The 12,617-nt window shown below is 43.6% G+C and overlaps 2 protein-coding genes across 2 annotated transcripts; one reads left to right on the top strand and one right to left on the bottom strand.

The window, feature by feature from the left end:
• Positions 3,357-4,259, top strand: LOC8083095 (Bowman-Birk type trypsin inhibitor). The gene is made up of 2 exons (XM_002451220.2): positions 3,357-3,517; positions 3,664-4,259. The coding sequence occupies exons 1-2, from the start codon at positions 3,442-3,444 to the stop codon at positions 3,918-3,920; spliced, it is 333 nt and encodes a 110-aa protein (XP_002451265.1). The 5' UTR covers positions 3,357-3,441; the 3' UTR covers positions 3,921-4,259.
• On the bottom strand, positions 7,717-11,401 carry LOC8082108 (laccase-15). The gene is made up of 6 exons (XM_002449937.2): positions 11,178-11,401; positions 10,741-10,892; positions 10,295-10,545; positions 10,039-10,158; positions 8,492-9,523; positions 7,717-8,049 (listed from the first exon to the last, which is right to left on the bottom strand). Exons 1-6 carry the CDS (start codon positions 11,286-11,288, stop codon positions 7,913-7,915), a joined length of 1,803 nt encoding a protein of 600 aa, XP_002449982.1. The 5' UTR covers positions 11,289-11,401; the 3' UTR covers positions 7,717-7,912.

Here is a 12,617-nt window from a genome sequence, read left to right as displayed (position 1 = left end):
CCCACAGGAAGCTGCTCCAAGACTCCAATGGCTCTATTTGGCTTGGGGGCTATAAGTAGAGGCAGAGCTTAGGCTTGGTTGAGGTTGAGCACCTTGTGGATGTGCTGCCATTTTGTGTGCTTGGTTTGAGAAGTCTCTAACCCACATATGCTTGATAGTGATCATATGATTGAGTGTGAATGTGATTCTAGTGTGATTGCATCATGAGATTGCATGGAGTGGCACTAGGTGATCGAGTTGCAAACCAATGGTGCTTGTTCCTCTTGGAGGTTGCCACCTCCTAGATGACATGGTGGTGGTCTCCGTCGAAGCACGCAAGGAAGGTTGTTCGGTGCTCCGGAGAAGTGATTGTGAGGGGTATTGTGCTCACCCTACGAGAGCCATGAAGAGCAACTCTAGTTGAGCGTGTGTCATTATTGAGCTACTCACTTTTGGGTATATTCTTGTGGTGCCCAATGTGTGGGCTTGGTGGGTGATGCTAATTAGCCACCGAATCACTAAGTGAGGGGTCAACACAAACATGTAAACCTCTAGAGAAAAATCACCGTGTCAACATTGTTCTTTCTATTGGTTTGCATTTCGCATACACAAGCCTGTATTTACTTTCGTATATATTGCGCTTGTGTAGTTGCTCTGTTGTAATTAGTTAGCTTGTGTAGCTAGCTAGTTAACTTTTATCTTGTGTAGTCTAGAAGTTGTAGCTCTCTTGTGTAGCTAGTTTGCTTTGGTAGTAAATTGGTTGCTCTCTTGCACGATTAATTAGCGTGAGTAGCCTTGTTAGTCACATTACTTAGTTTGTATAGCTAAGTAATTTGCTCTCTCTAATTTTGCTTGAGTAGCCTTGTTATTGAGAATTGCTAGTGAGCTTAGGTTTTTTGTTTTTGCATACTAGTTTGTGTAATAGAGCTCCTCCGTGGCTTGATGTACTAGTTACATGGGTTTGTGTGATCTTGGTAGCTAGAATTGTTTAGGTAAGCTCTAGATAGCTGGCACCTTTGTTGCCTAATTAGGATCTTTTATAAGATGCTTGAGAACATATATTCTTAGTTAGCCGGTGCATTTAATTTTTAGAAAGGACTATTCATCTCTCTCTAGTCCGCCATCTCAACCCTTCATCACCTCTATACAGGGTATTACTACCGGCCGATGCATCTACGAGAAAACAAAAACTCGTAGAATCTAAATTAGTCTATTGGCTTAGAATCTAGACCGGAGAAAACTGGAACTCTACAAACTAAATGAGCCTTTAAGATAAGAAGGCAGTTTTTTAGGTCTACATGCTGGGCATTGCTTATTTATACCGTTAAATATGTATCGAGATGTGTGAAACAGTGAGGAGAAGTGTGAACACAGTTGAGAGAAGTGTAGCAACACAAGCAATGCTGAGCATGTAAATGCTGCATTGCATTATTGTTAAGATAAATCTAGATAGGAGAAGCGGACTGCAAGGTCCATGGAAAGACTCGAGCGTCGTACCTAAAGCTGCAGCAGCGCGCGTCGCCTTGTTTCCTAGCGCGCACGCACCGAGCAAGAGCGTCGGCAAGCACGTGTTGTGTACTGTATCGTCTCCACTAGATGTTGCTGCAGAGAAAGCACGTGCACGCACGTGCATATGCACGTGTTGTGTGTATATATATCGTCTGCACTCTGCAGTAGGGATGATGTTGCTGCTGCGCGTGGCGAAGAATGATGCCAATGACATGCGTTCCCACTTCGCCAGCGAAGAATAATGATTCACCGTGAAACACGCTGATCCGACAAAGCACGACAAAATAAATAATATAAGATATATATAGCGCATGTTGAACCTGTCTACAGGCTTTGTATCGTTCCGATTTGCTTTCTAAAAAGCAGAGGTTAATCCTCTTTTAAATATATATATATATATATATATATATATATATATATATATATATATATATATATATATATATATATAGCGCATGTGATTACCCGTGACCTTCTCCTTATTTCTCCTCGTAAATAGTGATGATGGAATCGGCACAGTAGCTAAAGACAAGTATTAGTACAAAGAAAAATGTTCACTAGATCGCTGATGGTTCAAAAGGAGTAATTGTGTATTGTTAGTTGTGTATATTATATTCTGATGATGGTAAGGAGGCTCACGTGAGCGGGTGATGAGGTTCTGGGTTTCAATCCTAGAAAGGCATGGCCATGTGGGATTATTCGGTAGTGTACGGTCCGATGCAGAAAAAAAAAACATTCCTATGTCTTCGCTCTGTTTTTTTTATTGATTTGTATGAGTGGTTAGTGAAGATAACCATGATCATCACTTTACATCCCTCACTCTGGTGGTTGAAAACTACCGCCGGTGAAAAATTCCTTTACAGTGGTGATGGAAAACTAGAACCTGAGAAAGTACGCTCCATATTGACGGCACTCATGTAAGTTCCAAACTCTTCTCTTCTAATACAATGATATGCACTCTCGTGCATATTCGACAAAAAAAAAACATTGGCGGTATTTGTTGGGGATTTGACTTCCGACAAACGCAGTCCCCGACGCTTTGTTTTTGAAACTAATGAATTCTCTGTAAGTACTCACCTCTCATCAGGAATATCGTCTTCGCATAATGAAAGAGAAGAGGACTTCATACCCAGAGAGAAGAAGGAGGTGAAGTCATTTGGTTCACTTTGCCGGAAACCAAAGACAAAGATTAAAGGATGATGAAGCTAGTTGATCCACTTCGCTGTCATGAGCGAAGTCGAAGGCAAGTGTTGACAATATGGCTTGTCTATTGATAATTATTCTACCAGAGATCATTTAGAAGATGTAGAATGTTTTTTTTTGAGAAGTAGAAGATGTAGAATGTTGAATCGAAAATGTAATGACTAGTGTGCCCCAAAATGTGACGTGAATTGTAGGAAATTCACTAAGGGTATATATTTTAGACTTTGTATACGGATTAACGAAGGTCAGGACATCTATAAATACCCCTGGATCTAAAATGAAATCCAATTGAACTCATTTTGTCTCTCCATGCTTGTGTAAATAGTCTCACCCAACAGTATCTTTTTTTTGTTCCCTAATTTTCTGAGCTGAGCAGATCAGACCTGAGCAGAAGTTCCAATAGAGATCTTGGTCTTTTCATTGTTTTTTCTTTTACAAACTTGTGTCTGTAACCTTTGTTCCTTTAATTCATTTTCAGTAGGAGCCACAGCTCCTCCTGTTTCCTCAAAAAAAATAAATAATGAGTACTAGTGAAGTCTGGACTCCTCACGAGATGTTCATCCAACGGCCGCTGTAGGGCATGTGCTCTGAAGGGCAGATTTAACTTTGCCGGCATCTGTGACGCTGTAAGCCTTCCCTCCCCTTCTATAAGAAGCCCCCTCTAGCCTCTTACATAGCCATCGTCAGTACCCAGTACACGAAGGAAAAAAAATAGCACACTGTGGCCCGTTCTTGCGAGGAGAAACAAAGATGAGGTCTCAGGTGATACTCGTCGTCGTCACTCTGGCTCTTCTCGGCGTCCTCGCAGCTCTGCCGCTCGGCGAAGGTGACGAATAATCAGAATCCTTTTACCGTTTATTAGTTTAATTTTCATCAGGATTTATACACATCACTAGCTTGTTAGGATGCATATGCATATGCAGTTATGCACACTACTAGACATTTTGACTAAAACATGCGTTGGCACACCAGGCTCGTCATGGCCGTGCTGCGACAACTGCGGTATTTGCAACAGGATGATCCCGCCGAAGTGCCGGTGCAATGACATTTCGCCGCACGGGTGCCACCCCAAGTGCAACAAGTGCGTCACCAACACGCTCACCGCCGCCGGCGACGACGATGGAACCGGCCCCGTCCGCGCCTACTACTGCGCGGACATGATCACAAACTTCTGTAAGCGCCGCTGCTCGCCGGCGCCGGCTGCGGCGTTCCTGGGTGAGGTCTTCTGATGGCATCCGTCGATGGGACGCCGCCGTCGATCTGCTGCAACCGGCATGCCATGCCAAGTCGAGTTTGCTTCTCTCGATCGAGCTTCGTCGGAGAAGAAATAAATAAATGTCGCCGCTCGATTGGCTACGTATGCTTGCTCTTGCTCGTCGTCAGTGTTTTAGTGTTTACCGAATAAAGAGCTAGTAGTCATATGCATGCATGCATGCATGCATGCTAGCACTGTTGGTGTTGGTTTTCGTTTACCAGCTAGCTATATAGTTCGTGAGGTCCTTTGGTTTTTGTTCCCTTCGAATCTGTTTATTATCGTGTCGAATCAATCGTGACAATTATCTTTGTTACCTTGTTGTATTGCCACAACTTCATGCGATGTCACATCTGCCAAATGCCAAAACATTTTTGTGATGTCCGGACGCACCAGATCGATGCTGCACATCATTCTTTCCACAGGGGTCACACGGGGCGTCTGAACAAGGGTCCTTGGGCAGAGAGAGGCACCCACATGTATGCAGCCCTGCAGCGAAACGAATGGGTCCGGCATCAAACATTCTTTTTTATCTTACCAACCATTTTTAATAGATATATATCCGACCAAACATAATATAAAGAGATAGCACACATGTCCCGGTCGACATAAAAATGGGAGCCAGTGTTGAATAGTTTGGTTATTTTACTGCAATGCTTTAAATCAGAAAAAAAAAGACATTACATACACGATGAGGTAAAGGAAACATGGAGCAATCCACTGCATATGCTGATCTGCTATCGAACAAGATAGAACAGATCTATAGCAGATATAATACTCAGTGCTGAGCACACCAAAAGCTGCCCCATCACATCATCTCACGTCCAGCCAAGGCAAAGGCCATGCGCTCAGCTTGGCATATATGGCACCGTGGCGCGCATGCATGTGGCTCCTTATGTCTCATTCTCAACTCACTTTCAAAAAGAAAAAAAGTCTCATTCTCAACTGCTCAATAGGAGCACACTGTCTTCTTATTTAAGTTGAGCTCATTCATCGTGGTTTCCCATGTCACTCCCACATAGCACTAATAAAGGGCCTTTAAAATTATTTAATTAATTGCTAGACTAGTTATGGGCTAAGCCCAATTAATCTAACGGCAAGGACGTAAGAAAATTAGTATTGTACAAAAGAAAAAACAAACTAAAAAAACAAAGAAATTATAAATATCTTTAAAATGCAGCTTGAGTCATCATCAGTTATTTAGTTGCAGGACCTACGATCCACCCCTTCTTGTCGCGCCATCTCAGTTATTTACTTAGTCAGTACAACCTTACTTTTCCACCATAAGTGGTGACTTGTGTTATATGTTCCTCTAATCCTGATCCTGCCCAGACCCCAGAGTCTGGTGTGGAGCAAAATTTGGAAGGTTTAGTGTGCAAAAAAAAGTGAAACACTTCATGTGGCGTTCTGTCATAACAGTCACCCCCTCCGCATGAACTTAAAAAGAAGAGGCATGGTTCTAGATACTCGATGTATTGTCTGCAATAGGCTGGACGAGGATGAAGCCCATTTGTTCTTCAAGTGCAGGTCCATGGTGTATGTCTGGGAGCATTTAGTCCTTAGTCAGGAGAGACAGCTATTGGCCACAAAAGCCTCGGCAAGGGAGGTTACTGAAACAATCATGGCTATGAAGGAGGAGAAGAAATCATTGTGCAGCATTGCGCTCTGGTGGTGTTGGACTGAACGCAATAGAATCCGAGAAGGGGAAAAAAGGAAGACATCCTCTAAGCCTAGCACATTGCATCAAAGCCACGGCCACAGAGTGGTGCCGACAAACACCCCACCCTGGTGAGGGGAGGATCGGTAGGGCTCCAAGATGGGAGAAGTCGTCAGGAGATTCTGTGAAAGTCAATTGTGATGCAGCCTATGCCGAGGCTTCGGGTAATGGCGGGTAGGGCTGCATCCTCCAGGACTCGTCAGGTGATGTGATCAGCGTTCACCGTGGGAGGGTACAAATGCTGATGAATGCGTTGTAGGGGGAGCTCATCGCCTGTATCCAAGGTACTCAAGCTGGTGTTGGCCACATTGTCGTCGAAATGGATGCTCTCGCTGTGGTGCAAGCTGTCTACTCGGAGGAGTATGTGCTTAGTGATGTTTGCAACCTTGTCAAAGAATTTCGAAGTCTCCTAGATTGGAACTTTATTTCATGGCAAGTCCAACAACGACCCCGTTCTTGTAATAGGGTAGCTCACGAGTTGGCTAGTCTTGGTAGTGTCTGTCATCTGGATGAAGAACCACAGTTGGTCTCCATATATACCGGCTTCTATTCAGTCTGTAATTGCTGAAGATTCAGCTTATTCTGAGTAATGGAAATCTATATTTCCCATTAAAAAAGATGTGAATAGTGCCTCACCACGACTGTCCTTGGAGTGTGTAAAACTTCCTACTACTTAATGAAGCAATGCTAATGCACGCATTCGAAAAAAAATTTCAGCTTGAGCAATACTACTTGGCCTGTTCCCTAATGTAACATGAGGAAAACCTAATATGTGGGAAGAGAAATTGCTCCCTATATATTAGATCTATATGGAAGTTTTTTATCTAATTCACATGGTGACAAAAGTGTTTATTGGTATGAAAAAGTAGCAGAGGTGTGGAGGGGTTAGAACTGCCCACATTGGATGGAGATAATACTGCTAGCTGCAGTGGTGTGCCTGCCTACTAAGGCCAGTCTCAGTGACCCGTTTCAATGCACTGTTTCCAAAATAAATCCGCTAGACAGGGCATCAATGAAACGAATAATGAAACAACCTCCACAATGCATGAGTTTCACCTTGACGTTTCTTAGGCTGGGCAAAACATTTAATTACTGCAAAATAATTGGATCACATGCAAAATGGTGAAACGATTTAGCCCTCAGTGGGGATTTCATCCCGTTTCACCGCGTGGAAAACAACGCCAGTAGGATTTTACCATGGTGAAACTACTTCCTTCTCTCTCCTCTTCGTTTAATGCAAAAAGTGCAATTTTGCTGATATGGCGCTCTAATAAATGTGCATGACATCCTGGTGAAACCCCGACTGAGACTGCCTAACTATTGAGGGTAAACATTGTTGAGGTCATTATGAGTATATTTGTTTAAGCATAGAAGCTAGCGGCGTAGCTGCAAGTGAGTTTGTGTATTCTCGTGGCGTCGGGCATGTTTGCAAGACACCATTTGTACCGTCACAGTTGGTGTTATAAAGTAGAGTTATTTCAGATAACATTGTAGCAAATATGTATGTATTTCTTTTCTTATGTATGAACACATCACAGACTGTCGACGAAAGCTGGTCGGCAGTCTACCTTAGGGTATACCCACGGTAGTAGTTTATCGGTAGACGGTGCGCAAACTACGGACTCGATGGTGACGCAAGACACAGACAAGCTTTTTATCCAGGTTCGGCCGTCGAGTTGGCGTAATACCTACGTCCTGCGTCTGGTTGTATTGATTTGTGTTGAGAGAATATGATGATCTAGGGGGGTCCCTTGCCTCTCCTTATATAGTCCGGAGGGCAGGGTTACAGATCTGGAAACTAATCCTAGTCGGTTACAATTGCCATAGATAGTTCGATATCAATTCCTATCCTAACCGACTAGAATCTTGCTTGATCTCCACGTCTTGTTTCCTTGCGCAAGACTCCAAGCTGTCGGATCAAGCCTTAAACTCGTCTCGTAATGGGCCAAGCTTCCTGGCCCAAGTCTAGCCGTAAGGGTATAGGGGTTTTATACCCCCACACAGACAAAGATGCTTACACATGCAATCAAGCACCATAATGAATATTTGAGCAAGCTACATGAAAATGACACATACGTTTATTTGTCTCTAAGAATACATACATCATTAATTCATAAATTAATTGGTTTATTCAGAAACTACTAACAGTAGAAGATTATCTTCTAGATAGACGCTGACTCCATGTCTCTTGAGAGTTCGCAGTTCTTTTTTTTTTGGATGAGGTAGAAATAACTTGGAACAGGAGATTATTGTCATGGACTTCCTTCCATGAAACCCGGTGGTGGTGGAGGGAGGGATGTATTTGGCGTTGGTCCATCCTCTACAATGAACACTGCAGCCATGCCCATCGCCAAATGGAACTCAAAATGGCAATGTATGAACCATGCCCCTGTATATACCAAACAAAGCAAACCATGAATTAAACATCATATCCTTGGAGTTCAACTTTTTTGTCCAATTAAAAAAATTAGGACCACATTCCATTTTTCCGGAAAAAGAATATAAATCTTGTTTTCGAGAAGTCAAATTAATGTTCTTAAGTCATAAATATTAATATTTTTTATACAATTGGTTAAACTTAAAAATGTTTGACTCCTTGAAAGCGAGATTTATATTCTTTTTGGGACGTTGGAGGGAGTATATATATTTAAAGAAAACCATAAATTACGTTATAACATTTTAGTGGTTTCTTTATAAACATCTAAATAATGAATATATATAATTGGTCAAAGTATCATTTTTTTAGACTATATGTCGATGTCACGCTAAATGCCACAAATTTTGAACCAGTGATAGAACGGACGCACACGAAAAAAAAAACACGTACGAACCTGGATTATCGGCGACAAATCTTATGGCCGCCCAGCCAAGATTTGGGACGAGGACAGTGTTCTTCCTCGCCGGGTTCACCAGGTTGAACTTGGCCTCGTCCCTTGCCGCGTCGTAGTTGCCGATCCCCTGCGCGAGCACGAACATGTCGTGTCCATGGAGATGCATCGGGTTGGAGTCGCTCTGCAGCATGGCGGTGCTCTGGAACACGACGTCCACCACGGCGCCGTGCCTGAACCGCCGCACCACCGTACCCCTGTTCGTCGGCTCCAGCCGCATCTCCTCGGGGCCGAACGGGATCAGCGCCGTGTCGGTGAAGTTGAACGCGCTCGGCGGATGGTCGGGGAGCACCGCCGCCGTGCCCTCGCCGCCGTTGTCGTCGTCGCGGCGGCGGTGGTAGTAGTGCGCCTCGAGGATCGGCGTCGCCGTCGCGTCGTGGAAGGAGACGTTGTTCATGTTCGCGATCACCAGGTTGCTCTCCGGCTCGTCCCCTCTCTTGCACGTCTTGCGGCCGTGCCGGCAGATGGAGCCCAGCCCGAGCGTGACGTAGAGCCGCTCGTCGGCGCTCGCCGGCACACGCGCGCGCTGCCGCCGGTGGCGGAGGCCCGTCAGGTTGCCGTGGAAGTAGAAGGACTTGATGGTGTCGTGCTCGTCAGGCATCTCAGGTGCCAGAGCCACGACGTTGTCGTCACGGCTCGAGTTCGTGGCGCCGCCGGTGTTGTACTGCAAGGTCCCCCGGGTGGCGAACTCCGGCGTCTGCGTGTCCGGCGGAGGCGCCTGGATAGGCTGGGCGGCGATGTAGTACCTGCCGGGGGCCGCGTCGGCGACGACCAGGGCGTCCATCGTCTCGCCGGGCGCGATCACGATGACGTCCGTGGTGTAGGGCGTGAGGTAGTTGGCGTCGGCGGCGACCACCGTGAACTTGTGCCCGGCGATCTTGAGGAAGTACTCGGAGAAGAGCGCGGCGTTGATTATTCGAAGCAGGTATGTCTTGCCGGGCTCCACGTCCAGCACGTAGCCATCTTCAAACACACCTGCATGCAATTCGGCACCTTTTCAGTAAGTAATTTGTTCATACACCTTTTCAGTGTCTAGTATACTCGTTGAGTTACAAAATAAATGATGTGTTTAGACTTTTAGACAACAACATCGTATACAAAATGAGACTTTGACTAATAATATTTCATACTAATTAAAATGTTGGTAAACAAACATTTTAATAGATGAAGTGTGCATGCTTTATTTACACAAATTTGTTCATATCATTTTCAAATATCTACTCTCAACATAAATGAAATAAAATTTTAACCAAACATTTACATCCTGAATGAAAAGGGATAGGTAAGGCCGGTCTCAGTGGGTGTTTCATATAAATTTTATGGCTATTTAAATATTCTGACATAGTGACATATCATAATATAGATGAAGAGATATGATAAATATTTGATAGGATGAAATGAGTTTTATAGAATAGAACTTGTCTACACTGTTTCTAATGTACAAGAGAGTCTTGGAAATGGCCTAAGAGTAAGAGAGTTGACTACCATACCGGAGCAGTTGAAGAGATCTCCAAGCTTGCCGTTGATTGTGGACCCACTGGAGAATTCGTCATATAGACCTTTGGAAAAATTCCTGTCCACCGCTGCAAGGTCCTTCTCCCACCATTCCCCTGCCATGCACACATCATCACAGCAGCTCAGTTCAAAAACTCTGCTAAATACATGTGCTCACATACATATATATCTTGTGAAGATCATCAAATGCATATATATATATATGCTTGCTGATATTAACTATTCATGTACCTATGAGAATGGGGACCTCCTTGTGAGGCTTGGGAAACGGATAGGCGGCGGCGCCGCCTTGCCGGGGCCGGATGATGAGAGCGCCATAGATGGTTCCCCGGAGGAAGGCGTCGTGGGCGTGCCACCAAAGGGTGCCTTCCTGCCCGGCGACGTCGAACCGGTAGGTGAAGTTGCCGTTGGGAGGGATGGGGCGTTGGGTGACCATTGGCACCCCGTCGTTCCAACAGTTTCGCATCTGATACACTCCATGCCTGTGGATGAACGAAAACGGGCTCAAATATACATATATGTACGTACGATGGACTAGCAAAGTTTGAATATCTATGAATATATACACGTTAAGTTATGATGGAAGTATTTAAAATAACTGTACTGCTGTTTTGTTATATAGCCTAGGAATAATAAGATTATTAGAGGAATAAATTAAAAAAAGAAAATATATCTACCAATGGATTGTCATATTGTAGGGCGACTTGTTGACAACGTGCACGATCACCGAGTCTCCCTCAGTGACCTCTATCGTTGGCCCCGGCAGCTGCCCGTTCACCACAGTGACCGGAATCTCGTTGCACATGTGCGTCATGTTCACCTGGCTCACCTGCTCATCATCAATTATTCCACGAGTGCATGCGTGCATGCATGCCCAAATATTGATCAGTAATATATATGTTTAGTTCACCCCAAAAACTTAAAAGTTTTCAAAATTTCCCAATGTTGCGGCACATGCATGAAGCATTAAATATAGACAAAAATAAAAACTAATTACACAGTTTACCTGTCACAAACAAACGAAAGTGCTACAGTAACGAAATAAAAAAATCGCATCTAAACAAGACCTAAGCTAACAAGAGATCGAAGTACGTGGTGGATCTCATGCTCGTACCACGAACGTGTGCTCGACAGCCGCCGCGGCCGCCGGCGTTATGGTAGTAGCGGCGGAGAGGATGATGGTGGCGGCAACTACGGCGATGGCTGCTGCTGCTGCTGCTGCCATGGGGGACAACAATGTTTGAAGCTTTGTATAGTTTTGTTTAAGATGCTCTGCACGTCTACTTCTACGTAGCGTGTGAGCAGTCTAGCTACTTCTATGTGTGGTGTGTGTAGATATGTTGTGGCAGGATGTATGTTGGAGCTGAATATATAGCAGCGCAGACATGGTAGCGTCCTCAGGAAGTAGCATGATCTATACGACTAAATAAAATAAATAGCAACCTGATCCGGTCAAGATGAAACTACTACGTAGTTACCTACTTACCTGCGCAATCACAGTTGATTTCGGAGGTCAGCTTAATTAACGTGGCTTTGTAATCAATCTTAACGGACGCTTTGCGGCGCCACCAATCACTGCCTTGTCCCGTGAATCACCCTTGCATATTATTATCAAAGTACTTATAAGATTGCTCGAGTTTGTTTTTGACCATGAAACTCTGAAGCCAATAAGATTTAACAACAGAACAACCAATGCAAGATAATTTTGGCCATCCAACTAGTTCCAACGCAAGACTTGTATTTTGTCAACACAATAATATTTTTACCTTTCTAGTCATACTAATTCATTCCCTAGATTTAGCCATCTAACTGGCTCCAAAGTCCAGCGGCAGTGCCAAAAAATTGGGCTGCCCTTCGCGGTGAAGAATGAAGATGTGCAGAGAGAACTTGGAAAATTTGGGGCCAGGAAATGATTAATATATATAGAAAAGATTTACAGAGGCAAACTTATTATGTCTCCCGCCTATATTGATCATTTACCAAGCAGACATATTATGTTGCAAGCACTAAATCCTTTCATTTCTTTTTATTGAATTTCTTTATGTTTCATATATATTCTCACCATTTAATCACAACACTTTCACATGTGAAATCTAAAACTAGTAACACGAATAAATTTTCACAAATGAATCTCACAATTTAGCTCTCACAAAATAATGTAACACATTAATACACAAATGTTTAGCATACTAATTCTCTCCTCCAAATACTTTCATGTAACATAAACATGCTGTCCTTCCATTTCTGAAAAACTATGTAAATACTATCATGTATGTAACAAAGTACGTCATATCATATCAAACATTAAGTGTCACACTAAAATATATATATGGCTCTCAAGTGTCAAGTGCATATATCTTCAAAATATAATGAATTATAGTTATAATATCTGACGAAAATGCGGATCATTATATTGTATAGATTTATGCAGTATTTCTAGCTATAGTCTTTTCGTCTCCATCAATGCGGATCCAATGCATCGTCTTGGTCTTATCGAAGCAGGCTTCTACATGCTTCATCTTGTGAGGATGATTTGTAATTGGCACGACCTCAT

The sequence above is a fragment of the Sorghum bicolor genome, chromosome 5 (assembly GCF_000003195.3).
Source record: "Sorghum bicolor cultivar BTx623 chromosome 5, Sorghum_bicolor_NCBIv3, whole genome shotgun sequence".
Taxonomy (NCBI): Eukaryota; Viridiplantae; Streptophyta; class Magnoliopsida; order Poales; family Poaceae; genus Sorghum; species Sorghum bicolor.
Note: the sequence above shows the minus strand (reverse complement) of the source record. Positions and strands in the feature narration are given on the sequence as shown.

Excerpts from the sequence above, each read along its gene's own strand:
- LOC8083095 (XM_002451220.2), top strand. The coding sequence starts at position 3,442 with ATGAGGTCTCAGGTGATACTCGTCGTCGTCACTCTGGCTCTTCTCGGC. Across the intron at positions 3,518-3,663 it reads AGCTCTGCCGCTCGGCGAAG|GCTCGTCATGGCCGTGCTGC; the intron begins GTGACGAATAAT and ends TTGGCACACCAG.
- LOC8082108 (XM_002449937.2), bottom strand. The coding sequence starts at position 11,288 with ATGGCAGCAGCAGCAGCAGCAGCCATCGCCGTAGTTGCCGCCACCATC. Across the intron at positions 10,893-11,177 it reads CTGTCGAGCACACGTTCGTG|GTGAGCCAGGTGAACATGAC; the intron begins GTACGAGCATGA and ends GATGATGAGCAG. Across the intron at positions 8,050-8,491 it reads ATTTGTCGCCGATAATCCAG|GGGCATGGTTCATACATTGC; the intron begins GTTCGTACGTGT and ends TGGTATATACAG.